The sequence below is a fragment of the Giraffa tippelskirchi genome, chromosome 2, assembly GCF_054371585.1.
Source record: "Giraffa tippelskirchi isolate mGirTip1 chromosome 2, T2T-mGirTip1v1.2.pri, whole genome shotgun sequence".
NCBI lineage: Eukaryota > Metazoa > Chordata > Mammalia > Artiodactyla > Giraffidae > Giraffa > Giraffa tippelskirchi.
Genome location: NC_137276.1, coordinates 62,504,180 through 62,523,645, shown reverse-complemented (window position 1 = coordinate 62,523,645; position 19,466 = coordinate 62,504,180). Strand labels below are relative to the sequence as shown.

Sequence of the window (19,466 nt, the reverse complement as noted above, 5' to 3'; positions counted from 1 at the left end):
AATTAAAACTTTTAAACATTTTAGAATTGAATAAAGACTTATCTAAGCAATGCAAGCTTAAAACTGCTTTCTTATCAAGAAAAATAAAATTGGAAGTTAGAGAAATACCTTTAAATTACGATCCTCATGAGCTAATAGCTTAACCCTGGTTTTGAATGACTGTTACTTTTTCCATCTTTTAAAAATATGCTTAAATATAAACACATGTGGGAAATGTTCTTTTGGCTTTTATCAAACTGACATTTAAGTGAATTTTTTTGAACCTCACTAAACATTTGTGGTAAAAGATTTCAAAGCTTTGAATCTTTCTATTGGCCTATGGATTTTTCCCCACTGTATTATTCTATTAACATTTGGTCTTAATAAGTATAACCTGTTTAGAATTACTGATGTTTTTTCATTTATTATTTGTTTAGATGAGAAGTTTAGGAAAAGAACTTCATCAGAACTCTACTTGGCAGTTATGAACGCTTTCTTAAGGAAGTGAAATATTTTGAGTTTTCCTGTAAAGATTGTACGTATGTCTTACCCTTCACATGTCTTCTTCACGAAGTTTTTTAAGTTTTTGATGTCTGGTTTCTATGCTATGATGGTGGCATGATGTGAGGTCTTCTTTATCTTCTGAGCTCGCTCTCTTTTTCCTTCCAAGACTGGGATAAAAGAGACTTGACTTTAGTTGTTGTGAAAGTGGGAAGCATTTTCCCTAAGATAGAACTAGAAATTATAAAGGATGGTTTTGTGGACATTGTCTTGTTGATATTTCTTTTATCTTACTTATAAGAACTTTTTTAAGGAGGTTTAAGAATGATTGGTCCTAAGTTATAGGATATAACCATGAAATTTTCCTCATGTTTTCAAGATGCATGCAGAAAATCATTCTAAAGAGTCATAAAAATAAAAAGAATGATAAGGAAAAAAAAAACACACAACAGGAGAGAAGAAATTAAATGACAGAAATAGCTCCTTAAATGTTAATGTGTAATTTTTCTGTTCTTAGTTTCAAGCCAATAAGGTATTTTATTCTAAATTTTCTTATTTTTACTTTATATGATTTTAATGTTTTCTTAATTTTTGGATGGATCTCTTAGTCCTGAGTCTGCCATTTACTAAGAGCAATTAATCAAAAATCATTTAACTGGACTTGGAGGATAATGAAAGTGAATTTCCTCACTCTTCTTAAAACAAGGCACGTAAATAGAATCACGTAACCTGCAATTCAGAATTGCTAGGAGACAGATCGTACTAAGAATTTAAATTTCTTATAAATACTGGAAGAAACATCATGTTCCAATAGAGAGAGCTCTTAACTACTCCTGTATATCTTTACCTCTGGAGAAAAAGGTTGGAGGGTAGAAGACCTTAAAGAGCCTATGAAAAAAAAGGGAAAGATGTGGAGAACATAGTTCAAGAGCAGATGCAGTGAATCCTGAAAAGTGTATACTTCTCAGAGTTAATATTTATAATAAATGTTGAAGAATATTTTTATGACAATAAGTACATCTTTGAAATGGTAGGTCTGTTAATGTTTAAGTCAGAAATGCTAAATAAATAACGCTTTAGCGTCCTTAGTCACTAACCTCACAATGACATATTCAGACTGAGTATAGGTTTCCAGACTTGTCAGGAATTAATGTTATGTAATGTGAAAAATATCTAGATTGGTAAATCACTTTTTTCAGGAATGTCAGGAAATAAGTTTATATTTCTAAAGTTTTTCTTTAAAATTCTCACATTTATGTCTTTGCCATTTGTCTTACCAATTTACATCGCTGGTTGGGTAATTTATTTAGGGTTAAAAAAGAGGTTTATTTGAAAGAAATTTCTTAACCTAAAACCTGAGTAAAGATAGGAATTAAAAATGCCCTATATTCTAAAACTTTCTTTGAATCTTAAAAATTTGAACTAGATTATATTTGAGCCCCAGATTGTAAGGGATAAAACTTAGTTTTTCATTCATATTGTTATGTGTGGATCACTCTCAGTGGAATTAAGAGTCTTGTGATTGTTTTTTCTAAGGTATAGTACATATACATTGTTTTATTATCATCCTCTGACAAATACTGTTCTCCTTAACCTTTACACTCCTGATTTTCTTTACTTTCGTGTGGTCGTTATTCTTTATTCTTGAGTGCTAAATTTTCTGAGTTAGACTCGCTGGTGTTTATTTCTTAAAACTCATTGAAAAATCATTTAGTGTTTGTTCCTCATTCCAACTTTGTAAAGTGTATACTAGTTGGAAATTTTATGAAATGAACAGTTCACTATAATAGTAAGCAGCAAAATCTAGATACGGTCTTCAAGGTGGCACCATATTTCTCTTCCATTAAACTTTTCAGTTACTGACTTCTCCATAGTCTATCTGACCATGTTGTAGTTGTTTTCCAATCACTCAGTTATTTCTGGCTCTTTGTGACCCCACGGACTACAGTGCGCCAGGCTTCCCTGTCCTTCACCATCTTCCAGAGCTTTCTCGACCTTATGTCCGTTGAGTCGGTGATGCCATCTAGCCATCTCATCCTCTGTCATTCCCTTTTCCTCCTGCCTTCAATCTTTCCCCAAATCAGGGTCTTTTCTAATGAGTTGGCTCATCACATCAGGTGGTCAAAATATTGGAGTTTCAGCTTCAGCATCAGTCCTTCTAGTGAATATTCAGGACTGATTTTTTTTAGGATGGACTGGTTGGATCTCCTTGCAGTCCAAGGGACTTTCAAGAGTCTTCTCCAACACCACAGTTCAAAAGCATCAATTGTTCGATGCTCAGCCTTCTTTATGGTCCACCTCTCACATCCATACGTGACTACTGGAAAAACCTTAGCTTTGACTAGATGGACCTTTGTTGGCAAAGTAATGTCTCTGCTTTTTAATATGCTGTCTAGGTTGGTCAGAGCTTTTCCTCCAAGGAGCAAGCGTCTTAGTTTCATGGCTTCAGTGATTTTGGAACCCAAGAAAATACAGTCTCTCACTGTTTCTATTCTTTCCCCATCTCTACCATGAAGTGATGGGACTGGATGCCATGATCTTCTTTTTTTGAATGTTGAGCTTTAAGCCAACTTTTTCACTCTCCTCTTTCACCTTCATCAAAAGGCTCTTTAGTTCCTCTTCACTTTCTGCCATAAGGGTGGTGTCATCTATGTATCTGAGGTTACTGATATTTCTCAGGGCAATCTTTGCAGCTCTGCTAGCCATGTTGTAGTTAATAGAGTAATTACTGTTTTTGAAAAGGTGAATCTCTTTGTACTATACTCTCCTACATTCTTTTCCATTAATACTTGGCTTGACCTCAGTGCCAAAAGAGCTTTTATGCTAAAGGATGAATTATGTTTGTTGACTATGTTTACTTTGGTCATTTAGTCATTGCCCAGCTGTTCCAAAATTAGAGCTCTTTGCACCTACTGGTAGCATGCATATGATCATCAGTATTATTTTTATCAGAAGTCTGTGTCATCTTTTAATAGACTTAAAATTTTCATGGTTGGTCATTTTCTTATGATAACTTTTCTGTGCCTATTACCACTCTGAGGTATGGTTTAATATTAAGTCAAGATTAAAAGACTAGTGTTTAGTCACATCTCTGCCTGCCATGTTAGTGTTTGAAGTCTTCTCTACTCTATTGTTTTTTACTTTCCTTCTCAAAACAGAACATATAGATAGATAGATAGATAGATAGATAGATAGATAGCATATTTATGAAGTATTTAATAATATGTGATATGAGAGCTGAAAGTGTTACTTAAAATTTAAGTTCTCCTATACACCATCAGCTTAATACTGTACACAAGTATTAACATTCTTTAGCGGTATATGGTATATTGCATTTTTCTTGTTTCCATAAGGGTAGTCTTTGAGAAATTCTGAATAATATCCCACTGACATTAATTTTTATTTAAAATTTTCTTTAATGAAAATACTTTCATTATGAAATAGATCAGCTGTTATTTCAATTCTGTTTTTTATTGAGGTGTTTGGTACACTCACTCCATTCAGACAGAGAAGCTCAAAGAAAGGAAAAAGTAAGAATGTATCTATAAAGTATAAAAATAGACACATCACTCCCTATATTAAAAAAAAAGTCACATTCTGAAATATATAGAAGTTCTCCATCAAATGTAAAGGTATCATAAACTCTGTTATCTCTAAATAACCTAGAAAATATTTAGGGTTTTTATATAATTGATTATATCCCTATAATGTTTTAATCATGGTTTTGAGGCTTATTAATATTTTAGCTTAACTTTTTTGTCTTTCATTAAAGATATACAGTCCTTCTTTTTGTAGCATTTTCCACTGAGTGCATTTATTGCTTTGTCACAGACAATGTGGAACATTCATATAAAATCAAGAGATTTTGTATCAACTAGAAAATTGTGTAGAAAAAATGTGCCCAATCCATGCAAGAGATTAAAGAAAATAAATTTTTCCTCAGTGCAGTTAGTTCCCTAAACAGAAATCTTTCTAGGTTTGATAATCAACTACTTAGGAGTTCCCTTTTTTCCATATGATATTTCTTCTTTCTTGTATTTCCTTTCTTAATACCAACCAACTGGTAATCCAAAGTAGAAGTCTCAGAATTGTTTTCCCTCTGACGCATCTTTCACTTCCAGTTATTTATCACATGTGAGGTCTTCAGCTTCGGAAATGATTCCTTAGCTTGATCACTTCCCTGTAGCCCCTTGGCTTAGCATCTGACTTTTAAGTATGAACTTTTCTAAAGGCTTGCGATCTGCCTCTCTCTCTTTCTCCCTCTCTCTCTGTTTTTTTTTTTTTTTTTCTTTCAAAAGATGTGATTTTTCCCTCTCCACGGTTTTTAAAAAAATACTTCATTTATTTATTTGGCTGTGCAGTTGTGGTGTGTGGGATCAACTTCCCTGAGCCGGGGATTGAATCTAGGCCCCCTGCATTGGGAGTGTGGAGTCTTAGCCACTGGATCCCCAGGGAAGTCCTAGTCTGCCTCCCTTTATCCTACCTTGTTCTTCAGTTCAGTTCAGTTCAGTCGCTCAGTCGTGTCCGACTCTTTGCGACCCCATGAACCACAGCACACCAGGCCTCTCTGTCTATCACCAACTCCCGGAGTCCACCCAAACCCATGTCCATAGAGTCTGTGATGACATCCAGCCATCTCATCTTCTGTTGTCCCCTTCCTCCTGTCCTCAATCCTTCCAAGCATCAGTTCTTGTTCTTGGAGGAGTGCTATTATCATTTAAAAATAAAATCCATCTTTCACACTATCAGTAAATAGATTTTAATAATTCCTAGTTGCCTATTGAATAGTATTGAAATTTATTAGTCTGGCAGAGAGAGTTCGCTTTTGTCAGTTTTTACTACTTTGATTTTTACCTACATTTTAGTCTGTGTATAACTTACTTCCTTGAATAGGTTAGAGTTTTGTTTTATCCTTAGCGCTGAATATTTTTCTCCCATATCTGTCAAATTCCACTTTAGATGTTACTCTTTCCCTGCCTCTTTCATTCAGAACCACTCACTTTTCTGCTCTGTGTTTTGATTTGTATATAGTTCTATTTGTATAGTTGTATGGAAAAACTGCTATTTTCTTCCTTTTTAAGATGAAGTAGATTTTTTAATGTTTTTATTACAAACAGTTTCTATGCTTATTACACAATCGAAAAATGTACATAAGATCTGTAATTGCTTCTACTTTGGAGTAAACCACTGTTAACACCTTGGTTGTGGCCTTCTAGGTCCTTTTTAGTACACACGTTTATTGGGTAATTTTGCTGGCAGTATACACATACATATTGTAATTTTCTTGGGTTATATTGTACATATATTTTGGTTACTTAATATTTCTCAATTGAAATATATGGAAAGTATCAGTAGTATAATTCTACAACATTTAAGAATATTTAACTATTTAGTAGAATCAGTGCCTACACACAATACAAAATCAAAATGAAAAATTAAACATTTTTGAAATGGACCTACCTTGTCGTTTATCAGAATTCATCAGGATTTATCAGACCGAAATTTGGAATACTGCATACTGTAGTATGTAGGTATTTGTTGAAAAGAAATTGAAAAAATAGGAGCTAATAGTAGTACCCACGTTATAAACTTGTATTGAGCATTTTAAAAAATGATTTGGGTAAAATATTTAAAACAGTAGCTTCTGGCATATAGTAAATATTACATAAATGTTAGCCATGGAACCTAACCCTAAAACCTCAGAGGGTTCTAAGATCCTGTATGTTTAATAAATAAACATGTTTCTTTGTTTCAGATATCTCAGTGCTTTTAATATGCTTATATACAATATGAATCTTCAAGATGAGAATAGAATACACAATTTCCTATGCTTATTTGGTCTTGTAATCCTTTTTCTCTAGAGCATCTTGAAAAGCTAGTGTTCTTTTTAAACGATAATAGTCTAGAAGGTAGCTGCTAGCCTTGAGGCTATAGATGTTCAAGTATAAGTTAACAAATGAAATTTAAAATTTTATTTGAAATAAAACATCAGTCACACTGTCTACCTTCTAAGCATTCAGTAGCTAGCTAGTGGCTGTCAGACTGGAGGCACAGATACAGAACTTTCCAGTATTAACAGAAAGTTCTGTTGGATGGTGCTGGGAGAATTGATAACAAAAACAAAGTAAACAGTAGAGTATGTTGTTGGTTTACTGTGATTTTAGTATCTGTACTAATTATACCCCCCAGTTATTACCAAAATATTATATCTGTTTTATTCTCTTAAAGTTCTTGGGAAGCAGAAGTCTGAAAAAAAGGTGTTAGCATAGTTGCACTCCTTCTGAAGAGCCTAGTGGAGAATCTTTGTCTCTTCCAACTTTTGATAGATGTTGGCATTCCTTGGCTTCCTTGGCTTTTGGGCACATCTGTCCAATCTCTGTCTCCATCTTCACCTCTGTCTTCTCTTTTGTCCATCGTAAGAAGGCCTGGCATTGGGATCCGAGACTTAGCTGGGTAATTCAAGAGGGAGGATTTTACCTCCTGAAGATCCCCAAATCTTTACCTCTTGCAAGACCCCCCACTTTTTTTTTTTTTCCAAATAAGGTTACATTAACAGGTTCTGATGAAGAGACATATCTTTTTAGAGAAATTGTCTTTTGAAAGTAGAATGACCTCAAACGGGTAGAGCAATTAATCACTTAATGTTTCTTTTGTCCACTCATTCTTCCTTTCTCTTCCAATCTCCAGTATCACTCTTAGCTGATACATAATTAGAAGAGAACATTTCCTAGACTATCACAACTCCATGTATCTGCATCTAGAACTGTACTTTTTCTTCTCTCCTGTAAGTATTAGATTAGTATTATTCCATTCAGTTACAGTTGCTCTGTCGTGTCTGACTCTTTGCGACCCTGTGGACTGCAGCATGCCAGGCTTCCCTGTCCATTACCGACTCCTGGAGCTTGCTCAAACTTATGTCCATTGAGTCGGTGATACCATCCAACCATCTCATCCTCTGACTTCCCCTTCTCCTCCTACATTCAATCTTACCCAGCATCAGGGTCTTTTCCAACGAGTTGGTTCTTCCTATCAGGTGGCTGAATATTGGAGCTTAACCTTCAGCATCAGTTCTTCCAATGAATATCCAGGGTTGGTTTCCTGTAGGATTGACTGGTTTGATCTCCTTGCAGTCCAAGGGACCCTCAAGAGTCTTCTCCAACACCACAGTTCAAAAGCATTAATTCTTAGGCGCTCAGCCTTCTTTATGGTCCAACTCGCACATCCATACATGACTACTGGAAAAACCATAGCTTTGACTAGATTGACTTATGTCTTTAAAGTAATTTCTCTGCTTTTTAATATGCTGTCTAGATTGGTCATAGCTTTTGTTCCCAGGAGCAAGCATCTTTTAATTTCATGGCTGCAGTCACCATCTGCAGTGATTTTGGAGCCCCCAAAAATAAAGTCTCTCACTGTTTGCATTGTCTCCCCATCTATTTGCCATGAAGTGATGGGACCGGATCCCATGATCTTTGTTTTTTGAATTTGAGTTTTAAGCCAGCTTTTTCACTCTCCTCTTTCACTTTCATCAAGAGGTTCTTTAGTTCCTCTTCACTTTATACCATAAGGGTGGTGTCATCTGCATATCTGAATTTACTGATATTTCTCTCTGCAATCTTGATTTCAGCTTGTGCTTCACCCAGGCATTTTGCATGATGAACTCTGCACATAAGTTAAATAATCAAGGTGACACTATACAGCCTTGATGTACTCCTTTCCGATTTGGAACCACTCTGTTGCTCCATGTCCACTTCTAACTGTAGCTTCTTGGCCTGCATACAGATTTCTCAGGGGGAAGGTCAAGTGGTCTGGTATTCCCATCTCTAAGAATTTTCCACAGTTTGTTGTCATCCACACAGTCAAAGACATTAGCGTAGTCAGTGAAGCATAAGTAGATATTTTTCTAGAATTCTCTTGCCTTTTCTGTGATCCAGCGGATGTTGGCAATTGATATCTGGTTCCTCTGCCTTTTCTAAATCCAGCTTGAACATCTGGAAGTTCTAGTTCACATACTGATGAATCCTCGCTTGGAGAATTTTGAGCATTACTTTGCTGATGTGTGAGATGAGTGCAATTGTACAGTTGTTTGGATATTCTTTGGAATTGCCTTTCTTTGGGATTGGAATGAAAACTGACCTTTTCCAGTCCCGTGGCCACTGCTGAGTTTTCCAAATTTGCTGGCATATTGAGTGCAGCACTTTCACAGCATCATCTTTCAGGATTTGAAATAGCTCAGCTGGAATTCTATCACCTCCACTAGCTTTGTTTGTAATGATGCTTCCTAAGGCCCACTTGACTTGGCACTCCAGGATGTCTGGCTCTAGGTGAGCGATCACACCATCGTGGTTATCTGGGTCTTTAAGATAGTTTTTTTTGTAAGTTCTTAGGGGTATACAGATACTGTTGTCAAAACTTTCTAGTATTTGCTCCGTTGTGTCTGACTCCTGCGACCGCCAGCCTCCTCTGCCCATGGAATTTCCCATGCTAGAATAGTGGAGCGAGTTGCCATTTCCTGCTCCAGAGGATCTTTCTCACCCAGGGATCGAACAAACACACGTTTCCTGTGTCTTCTGCATCGTCAGGTGGATTCTTTACCGCCGAGTCATCTTGTCAACAGTTTGGGCCTTGCTAATTGTGTTTATTGACATCTCAGGGTTTTATAGATGGGGTTTGAAGGCAAGTGGAAGTATAGACGTGGGTATAGTAACTCTGTTTTCCCTATTCCTAATGTAACCAACTCTGTATTTATCCCTTTTTGTATTTTGAAGTTTTGTGAAAGGTTTCATTTGAGTAAAAAACCTCCTTCTGTGCTTAAAATTTTAAAGTTTTGAAAATAGCACCAAGACTGGTATCTTTCTTGAATACTGTATTCACATCCCATTCTCTCTTCTTTGATCTTCTGTAACACTTGCTGTCTGTATTGCGTACATTTTGTTTGTGAATAACTTGGTATTTTTAAATTTTCTCTTATTTTGTGCATATTCATCCTTGTCCCCGCAAAGCATGTAAATCCTTCAAAATAAAGTTTATGCCTGTGCCCTTTGGTTATCTCCCACAGCTTCCAACATGTTAGAGATGTGTAGTAGGGAATATTGACTTGTCATCTAGATTATTAAATGCCATGTAATTGGAGACATTTTAATCAGTTTGCTTAGCCCTTTGACTGGGTGTAATACTAGGGATTTACATGCATCACCTTGTATGAAAAGTACTATGTGTAGTTAGTATATATATCTTCCTGGAGAGGAGTTCTGTAGCTTTTATCATATGCCAAAGTAGTGAAGTATGAAAGCTTTAGATCATCTCTCTTGGCCTCTATATTTGGCAAATACAGAAACTGTCACCAAGCAACTTTCCTAAGAATCATGCAGCTCCATGTAGTTTTGTAATTCTTTAAGTTATAAACCAGTAGCCTTTATGATATTTAAAATTTTTGAACTTATTAGGACATACATTTGTAAGAATTCTAAGTTCAACATTTGAAGTAGGAAAATATTCATTGCTTATAAATATTTAATAACTTACAAATGTTTATTTTTACCTTGTGTTTAATGTCTAATTATGGTCACCCTATGTATTTTAAAGTCTCATAATTGTACACTTGTGGAAAACAATTTGTTAAGTATGGAAATTTAGCAAAGTTGTTTTTCATATAGCATTTTAATTCATTTATTCAACATAATTATGTAATCCAAAAATTTCACTAAATGTAATTTAATGAGCTTCTAATCAGAAAAATATGCATTGTGAGAACTGACAAATGCTAACATTTTCTACTGTGATTTCCTTCTAGGTTTGATGAACTTGTGAAAAACTTCAAAGTTGAATATCATGCTGGTGGCTCTACCCAGAATTCAATTAAAGTGGCCCAGGTTGGTTAATTATTTTAAAGGTGGTAAAAGAAATTGACTCAAAATGATTTGATACTTTTGGTCATTGTTCATAATTATTTTAATATATATTTTTTGCTATAGAATATTTTTGTCAGTTTTAAATTTTTTATTCATATATATTTCTTCTTAATTACTTGTGGAATCCTTTGGTTATTATTTTATAGTGTTTCATGTTATTGATTTGTAGAAATTTTGCGTATTTTATAAATAGTATTCCTTTTTTGAAATTGGAAGTATTTTTTATTTGTCATTTATACTTTAATGACTTTTCATATCTTTTACTCTGCCAAAATTCTTAGTTTTTTTTAATATAATTAAACTTTATGGCTTCTGCATTTCTTATAGTACTTAGAATGGATATTCTTACAGATACTATAAGTTTTCTTATAGTATATATAAATACATATATATCTATATATTTGTGTGTATTTATGTATAAATTTATGCATCTGTGTCTGTATCTATATACATCTTCCAGTGGGTAATTGGACAAACTCATTTTGACATGAACTCTTGCAGGTTACCAGTGTAACCTAATTTTAAGTGGTAATGTTAGTGTTCTATTTAAAGTTCCAATTATGAAGAACAGGAAAAGCTTTATAAATCTTTGTTCTTACCTCTGTGATTTGTAAACTAGCTCAGAATCCCTGTAACTGCAGTCACAAGTTAACTCATGGATTCAGGTCATTTTGATTGTTTTTAACATTGATTAATGCTTTCTCTTGCAATTTTAATTATGGGCTGAAGAAGTGGAGAATTGTCAAAGATTGAACTTTTATTAAATTTAGACATTTACTATAATTATCCTGCATACTATGAAAGCTCAAATTTAATCATTTGATCATTTAAAGTATTAAAATATTTTAGGTTGTAAAATACTGTTTTCAGTGACCTGAGGAGATGAGATCTTTGTATTTATCAGTGGATTTTGTTTGTTTGTTTAACATTCCAGTAGTCACTTTGTGAGTTCAGGTTAATAGAAAAAAGACAGTTTACTTTTTGTACTTAGGTATTTTGATTACTCTTCTCGGGCTGCCATATCAGCTGTATCTTAATCTTAGATTTCCAAGCCTCCAGAAAAAGTTTTCTATTGTTCAAGCTATCTGGTCTATGGTATTTTGTTATATCAGGCAAAGCACACTAAGACAGGTTATATACCCAAAAGAATTAAAAGCAGGGTATTAACGTATATGTACATGTGTGTTCATGGCAGGATTATTCACAACAGCTAAAAAGTGGAAGCAACCCACATGTCCTTTAGTGAATGAATGGCTAAATAGAATGTGGTGTATGCATAAATGGTATATTTTTCAGCCTTAAAAAGTAAGGAAATTCTGACACATACTACAATATGAGTGAATCTTAAGGGTATATAGTACGTGAAATAACTTAGTCACAGGAGTATTAACAATGATGATTCCACCTATATGAGGAACCCAAATTAGTCAAATTCATAGAGATGGTAAGTAGAGTATAGTTTCCAGGGGTAATAGGAAGAGGAAATGAAGAGTTATTGCTTACTGGGCATAGAGTTTCAGTTTTACAAGATGAAGAGTTTAGAGGTGAATAGTGTGAAATAGTGTGGTTGTACAGCAATGTGAATATATCTAATGCCATTGCACTGTATGCTTAAAAATGATTAAAAAGATAAATTTTGTATATGTCTGTTTTACCATATTTTAAAAATAAATTGAAAAATAGATTCTAGAAATGCTTCAGTAGGAAGTAGTATTAACTTTATTCAAGTTTTAGATTTCATTTGCTTATTTAACAATCACTGAGGCAACATAACAAGAAAATAGGCTTGCTCTTGTGGCCATGGGAGTCTATTAAACTGGGTTTGAGTTCAAACTTTGTTGCTTTACTGGCTGTGAAACCATGAGCAACTTTTATGGGCCTTTCATCTGTAAATGTGGACTTTCATGCGTATCTCAAATGAAAGTCATAAGGATTAATGAGATAATGAACATTTAAAAAAATCATACTGCTATTTAAGGAAAAGTTTGGAAACCACTAGGGTTGCAGGGCTTCTCCCCCTCCCCTCATTTTACTTAGTTAAGAGACTGTAAACTTACCCACCCATGGACAGAACAACCAGATTTGTGGCTCTCATCCATTTAAAAATGCTGTTTCAATCTAGTCTTCAGTAAAACACATTATTTGGCTTTTTAGTTCCCCTAATATTTTGAGAGTACTTGTCCTTTCTATCTGATTGATGATTCAGCTACATAATTGCCCAATTATAATTTATCTTTGGGGTAGCCAGAGAGGTTTGAAAAAGGTTCCTATAGAGGTACTTTTCTTCAGAAGGAGAATTCTTCAGATTTTCCATGGCGGTCATTAATAAAAATAGTTGATTGCTTCATACATAAAGTAAATATTTATTGGCATCTGTTATGTGCTAATCATTGTGCTCGGTAGTAGCTGGTATCATAAGCTGTGTCTTCTAAAGTTTAAGTAAAATTTGATACCGTATTTAGAACCTTAACGTGAACAGTTTTGATAAAGCCTTGCTTGAATCTAATGTGAACAATGAATGAGATTGAGTTGTAAGCTGTTTAAAAAGTCTTGCTAGAGATGGCCCATTAGGACAGGTTCTAGGTTTTGTTTTCTGTTAGTGCATTTGTTTGGTTGATTTTGGGCTTTGGTCTTCTTTTCTTATCCATTTGTGTTCTCCTTCACTTCAGAGAACGACTGGATTGCTCTTCCATTTTCTCTATTATTCTAGGTGACTGAAGAAGCAAATACTGGGCAACAAATACCAGTTTAGTGTAACTATGCTAACTGAATGTCTGCCAGGTGCTGTACACTGTAGATCTAAAATAGGGCCAAGCTCTATGATAGGAATTCAGTCATCATCGAAGTACTCATAAACCGTTTAATTCTATATATTTTTGTTAGTACATACCATGATATGTGTTTCCTGTGTGATCTTTTGTAATGATATTTTGAAAATAATTCAGTTCTTTTGTAAAGATAAGAAAAATAAAGATAGATGAAATTCATAGATGGTAAACTGATAGCTTTTAAGATTGAGATAAAACTCAACAGGTTTTTGTTTTGTTTTGTTTTGTTTTTTTTTCCCTTGCCTGTGCCATGCGCCGTTTGGGATCTTAGTTCCCAACCAGGGATCAAACTCTTGTCTCCTGCAGTGGAAGCACAGTGTCTTAACCACTGGACTGCCATGTATAAGTAGTAAACAAGTAGCTTGAGAAACAGGCAATATTGATATGATTTGTTAAATATAAATAGCAAGTAAGTTTGTAACCTGTAAGACTGCTGAAGATGGAATAAAAAGCTATGCTATAACAAACGAGTGTTACTTATAGCTAGAAAGGGATGGAAAAACCATATTATGATCGTATAATACTAGGCTGACAGTTATACCTACCCTCTAAAGATCACTCATTAGTGAAACTTACTGTGTCCTTATTTCTGGCCTCACAGGTGTATAACTCTGGAAAGGTAAATAAAGACATGACTACTCAGGTTAATTCCCAAGATATAATTTCCTTTTTTATAATATCTGCCAAGGACTCCTGTCTCTGGGCCCCGTTGCTCAAACTGTGGCCCTGTTCCTCAAACTGTGGCCCTGTTCTCCTACCTGTACCATTATCATCAGTCAGATGAGGTTAAAGGCAGATAATGTGTGAACATTCAGGTAGTGTGGTCCTTACACTTGTTTGCATCCTGAGTATTAACTTACTCCAACACTTTCCCTTGCTTCTTGCTGTGTATTTTAGATGGATACATCTATGATTTTAACATCTTAATTTGGTCAATAGGCCCTTTGTGTTCTGTGTTGGAGAAGGCAGTGGCACCCCACTCCAGTACTCTTGCCTGGAAAATCCAATGGATGGAGGAGCCTGGTGGGCTACAGTCCATGGGGTCGCTAAGAGTCGGACACGACTGAGTGACTTCACTTTCACTTTACCCTTTACCCTTTAATGCACTGGAGAAGGAAATGGCAACCCACTTCAGTATTCTTGCCTGGAGAATCCCAGGGATGGCGGAGCCTGGTGGGCTGCCGTCTATGGGGTCGCACAGAGTCGGACACGACTGAAGCGACTTAGCAGCAGCAGCAGCAGCAGCAGCAGTTCTGTGTCCTCTGGTATAGTTTGCTTATAAAGTTCTTGGAGTCTACCAGGGCTTTAAGATAATTTCACCACACAACACCAGGTTTAGGTCGATTTCTCTTTGTTCAGTTGTTTAACAACAATAGCTTGCATGGTGACTATATTAAAGACACGCTGAAACATGTGAAGAGTTGACTCATTGGAAAAGACCCTAATGCTGGGTAGGATTGGGGGCAGGAGGAGAAGGGGACGACAGAGGATAAGATGGTTGGATGGCATCACTGACTTGATGGACATGATTTGGGTAGACTCCGGGAGTTGGTGATGGACAGAGAGGCCTGGCATGCTGCAATTCATGGGGTTGCAAAGAGTCCAACATGACTGAGCGACTGAACTGAAGTGAACTGAAACATTGAAAGGGAAAGTTACTTGAAAAAATCATCACTGCTATTAAAGAAGAACTGAAAGTCATATGGAGAGTGAAAGTTAACACTTGATGATGTAGAACTCATTCTGTCAGATCTTATCAGCAATCACACGTTGATATAAGTGATGTGACAAATCATGTCAACAGGAAAATGTTTCCATTACCTCTTAGATAATTTAATTTGTTAAAACATGTTTTGAAGATTTTAATCAAACTGCAGGCAGCATAAAACAAATTAAGATATCATGATACTGTTGATATCATGCCCAAATATAATTTTTAGACTTTTCTTATCTGTATATTTGACAGACAGTGCAAATTTAAATTTTAACAGATTCTGTTCATTGTAAACTTACTAATGAAAATAAAAAGATTTTATCTTCTAAATATCCTGCACATGTTGTATACAAAAATGTGATGTGATTTGCTTACTATGAGATTGGTACTTTCTTTTTTTTGTTTGTTTGTTTATTTATTTATTTATAAATTTATTTATTTTAGTTGGGGGCTAATTACCTTACAATATTGTAATAGTTTTTGCCATACATTGACATGAATCAGCCATGGGTTTACGTGTGTTCCCCTTCCTGGACCCCCCACCCCCCTCCCTCCCCATCCCATCCCTCTGGGTCATCCCATTGCCCCGGCCCTGAGCCCTTGTCTCATGCATCGAACATGGAATCGTGTTCTGTTTCACATATGATAATATACATGTTTCAATGCTATTCTCCCAGAACGTCCCACCCTCACCTTCTCCCTCAGAGTCCATAAAATTGTTCTATGCATCTGTGCCTCTTATTCTGTCTCGCATATAGGGTTATCGTTACCATCTTTCAAATTCCATATATATGCATTAGTATACTGTATTGTTGAGATTGGTACTTTCATAGTGGACGTTTGGTCACTTTTCAGTTTTTTTTAAATGTACAGATGCACTTAATGTGATTTTTGACTTTAAAAAAATGGAAGATTGCCTCCTTGAACATGTGCCTTAAAGATGGCTATAATTATTGAGGACCTAGAGAATATGTCCTACAGTATAATATTTTAAAGATGTGATACAAGAAGAATGTCCTTGTCTAATGTGGCAGTACATTGAAGATGAGAATGCAGAGAAAGATTACAGGAAAACAAAAATTTATATGCCATTTCTCCATAAGTGTTTGATGATACTTGAAGAGGCCATAAAGAGGCTAAAAAAAACGCATACAACAAACAAATGACTCATTGTTGTGTAATAGGACTGCTTTATATCTCAACAGGGATAAAAGGTCACTTTGAAAGGGCAGCTAACTTAAATAGGACTTTCTCAGTGACTTTACTAAAACTGTAACTTACTTGGAATCCAGCGTGACAGCCCAAACTGCAATGACCGTTGTGTTTTGAAGTGTTTTGAAATAATGTTCATTTTAAGCATGGATAGTATATGTTGTGTATCTGTCGATGCAAAGGATATGATTGAATAAACATTTGGAATACTAAAACAAGCATTTAGATTCAAGGTAGATAAATATTTTGCAGAGCTAGAAACAGATTCTTATACATCTCAATGCCTGTTATTGCTAGTAAGTAAAATCTAAAGTATTCCATGTTCACATGCTTTTGTTGAAAGAATATATTTAATTTCATGTCATCATGTTGGACGGACATCATGAATGTGGACTTGATAAGAGCAGAGCTGTAAGTCAAAATGAAATTTACATTTAACTGTACCCAGTTTTATCACACATTAAAGGAGATGTCCTAATGATTCTAATCAGTTCAGAGAAGTATTATTGGAAACACGAATTTGAAATATTCTTTTGTTTTATGGGACAAAATGGAACAGGTTATTGTTATATTTTTTCTAAATTTAGGTAATATCTGTTTAATCCACGTGTACTTAACTCTTCTTTTTAAAAATCTTACATTTATGTACATTAAGAATATACAGTATGGCCTATAGAAATTTAAATATCTAATAAAGAGTTAGGAAAAGTATACAATTTCAATTAAATATTATGTTGGTTTTCTCCGACTGCCATAATAACATCACGGATTGGGCAGCTTAAAAAGAGAATTTAACTTTCTCACAGATCAGGGAAGCTTAGAAGTCTAAGGTCAAGGTGTTGGCTCCTTGGTTTCTTCTGGGTCTTTTCTTCTCTTGCTGCCTTTTCACATATTTGCCCCTCTGTGCATACCCCTTTTGTCTCTGTGTGTTTGTATTAATTCTTATAAAAAAACACCAGTCAGATTAGATTAGGGCCTATAATAAATGCCTCATTTTAACCTAATGACCTCTTTAAAGCCCCAACCTCCAAGTACAGTTGCTTTTTGAAATCTTGGAGGTTAGGGCTTCAACATATGAATTTTGGGAAGACAGTTCATGACAAGTACTCATTTGTTATATATCCTTTTTGGTAGTGTACCATTTTGATTCCCATCTTCTTATTTTTTCTGTATTTGTTTTAGTTATTTCCTTGGTGGTTACTTTGGGGAATTACAGTTTCATTCTCAACAACAACCTAGTTTAAATAGTATCAACTTAGTTTCAATAGTATAAACACTTTGTCCCTTTATATCTCCATCCTCCCTCTTTATATTATTGTCACTGATTATATCTTTATACATTGTGTGCTCATTAACATAGATTTATAGTTATTATTTAATTCATTTACCTTTTAAATCCCATAGGAGGAGTTGCAGACCAAAAGTATAGCAATACTGGTTTCTATATTTGCCTATGTAGTTACCTTCATCATTGTTTTTTATTTCTTGATATGTTTTTAAGTTATTGTTATATGTTATTTCCATAACATCTTACAGAAGAACCTGAACAAACTTTTTGGACAACCCAATACTACCTGATGTGCTTTCATTTCAATCTGAATGACTCCTTTCAGCATTTCTTATAGGACAGGTCTACTATTAACAGCTTCTTTCCACTTTTGTTTTTATCTGTGAATGTCTTAATTTATCCTTTATTCTTATTTATTTGTTCAATTATTTAGTTACTTGTTGCACCATGTGGCTTGAGGGACCTTAGTTCCCTGACAGGGATTGAAACTGGGCCACAACAGTGAAAGCCTGGAACCGTAACCAGTAGGTCCCCAGGGAGCTCACTGTCTTTCACTCTTAAAGGATAGTTTAGCTACGTGTAGAATTCTTGGTTGACAGTTCATTACTTGAAATATGTCGTATCATTGCCTTCTAGTCTCCATGGTTTCTGATGAGAAATCAGCTTTTACTATTATTGAGGACCCTTTATTCATGACAGATTGCTTCTCTCTGCTGTTAAGATTCTTTCTTTGTCTTTTGATAGTTTAGTCAAATCTTGGTATGAATCTCTTTCATTGAGCTTCTTCGATGTATAGGTGCGTGTATTTCATCAATTTGGGATGTTTTTGACCATTATGTCTTCAGATATTTTTTTCTGCTCTTTCTCTCTTCTGTGATTCCTATAATACATAATATCTTGGTATTCTTGATGGTTGTTTTTTTTCCCTAATGCTTCTTAGAGTTTTGAGCTGCCTATCTCATCAATTGCTCCATAATTATTGTTTTGTCATTATATACATATGTATAAATATACATACATATATGTGTATATATATATGTATATAGCAAATATACATATATGTAAAATACATATATTTATATATATATATAAAAGTCTAGTATATTTGTTCCTGGGCTGGAATTCTAAAAAGTTGGTCACTGTTTTAAGGCCAATGGTCTATTGATTTCTATTCTTATGCTGGGGCTATTGGTTTTTGTAAGCTATTGTTTCTTTGCAGTCTTTATTGTATACCAGTGTTGTATACTTGCTCAACCTTTAGAGCCTCATGATAGCCTATGAGACAGAAAGAAAGATGTGATCTGTTTTAATGATAAGATTCTAATTAAATAACATAGATAAAATGTCATGGTGGGTAACAAAGCAGATCAGCACTAGAACTCAGATGTTCTAACTGTAAACATCTGATTGCTCTCCTTACTGGAGATTTTCCCCTTACTGGAGATTTTTCTCTCCTCCTTAGTGGACTTTAGTTTTGACTTGTTCATATGTTGCACTTTCACATATTCTCTACTTCTTACAGTCTGCTTCAATTTGGGAAGAGTTGGGAGGTTGTCAGAAAATCAAGTAGCCATCATTTTAAATACAGCTCTGAGTAAACCAACTCTTTCTTTCATGCTTCTTAGGGACAACAGTTTTTCTTGTTTGGATATCTTTTTGCTTCTTGACAGTTCATATTTATTTGGACTTACTGAATTTTTCAGAAGCCTGATGACCAGAAACATGTGGTATTCCTGTATGGTTTTAAGTTATATAAATTCACTGTTTTTAAGCTTCCTGTACATTTTTAAAAAATTATTTATTTTTTATTTTTGGTTGCACTGGGTGTTTGTTGCTGCGCACAGGCTTTCTCTGGTTGCAGTAAGCAGGGGCTACTTTTTGTTGCAGTGTGAGGGCTTCTCATTGCAGTTAACTTCTCTCGTTGTTGGAGCACAGGTTCTAGGTTCACGGGCTTCATTAGTTGTGGCTTGCAACTTCAGAAGCTGAGGGCTCTAGAGTGTGGGCTTGGTAGTTGTGGCACATGGGCTTAGTTG

The 19,466-nt window shown here is 35.0% G+C and overlaps 1 protein-coding gene across 7 annotated transcripts in view; it reads left to right on the top strand.

Annotated features, from left to right (window-relative positions):
• The window catches only part of ADK (adenosine kinase), a 519,359-nt gene that overhangs the window by 152,861 nt on the left and 347,032 nt on the right, over positions 1-19,466 (top strand). For all 7 annotated transcript variants that reach the window (XM_081564617.1, XM_081564638.1, XM_081564648.1 and 4 more), the window contains one exon: positions 10,274-10,352. In XM_081564617.1, coding sequence (XP_081420743.1) covers positions 10,274-10,352 — 79 coding nt within the window. The remainder of the gene's footprint in view (positions 1-10,273; positions 10,353-19,466) is intronic.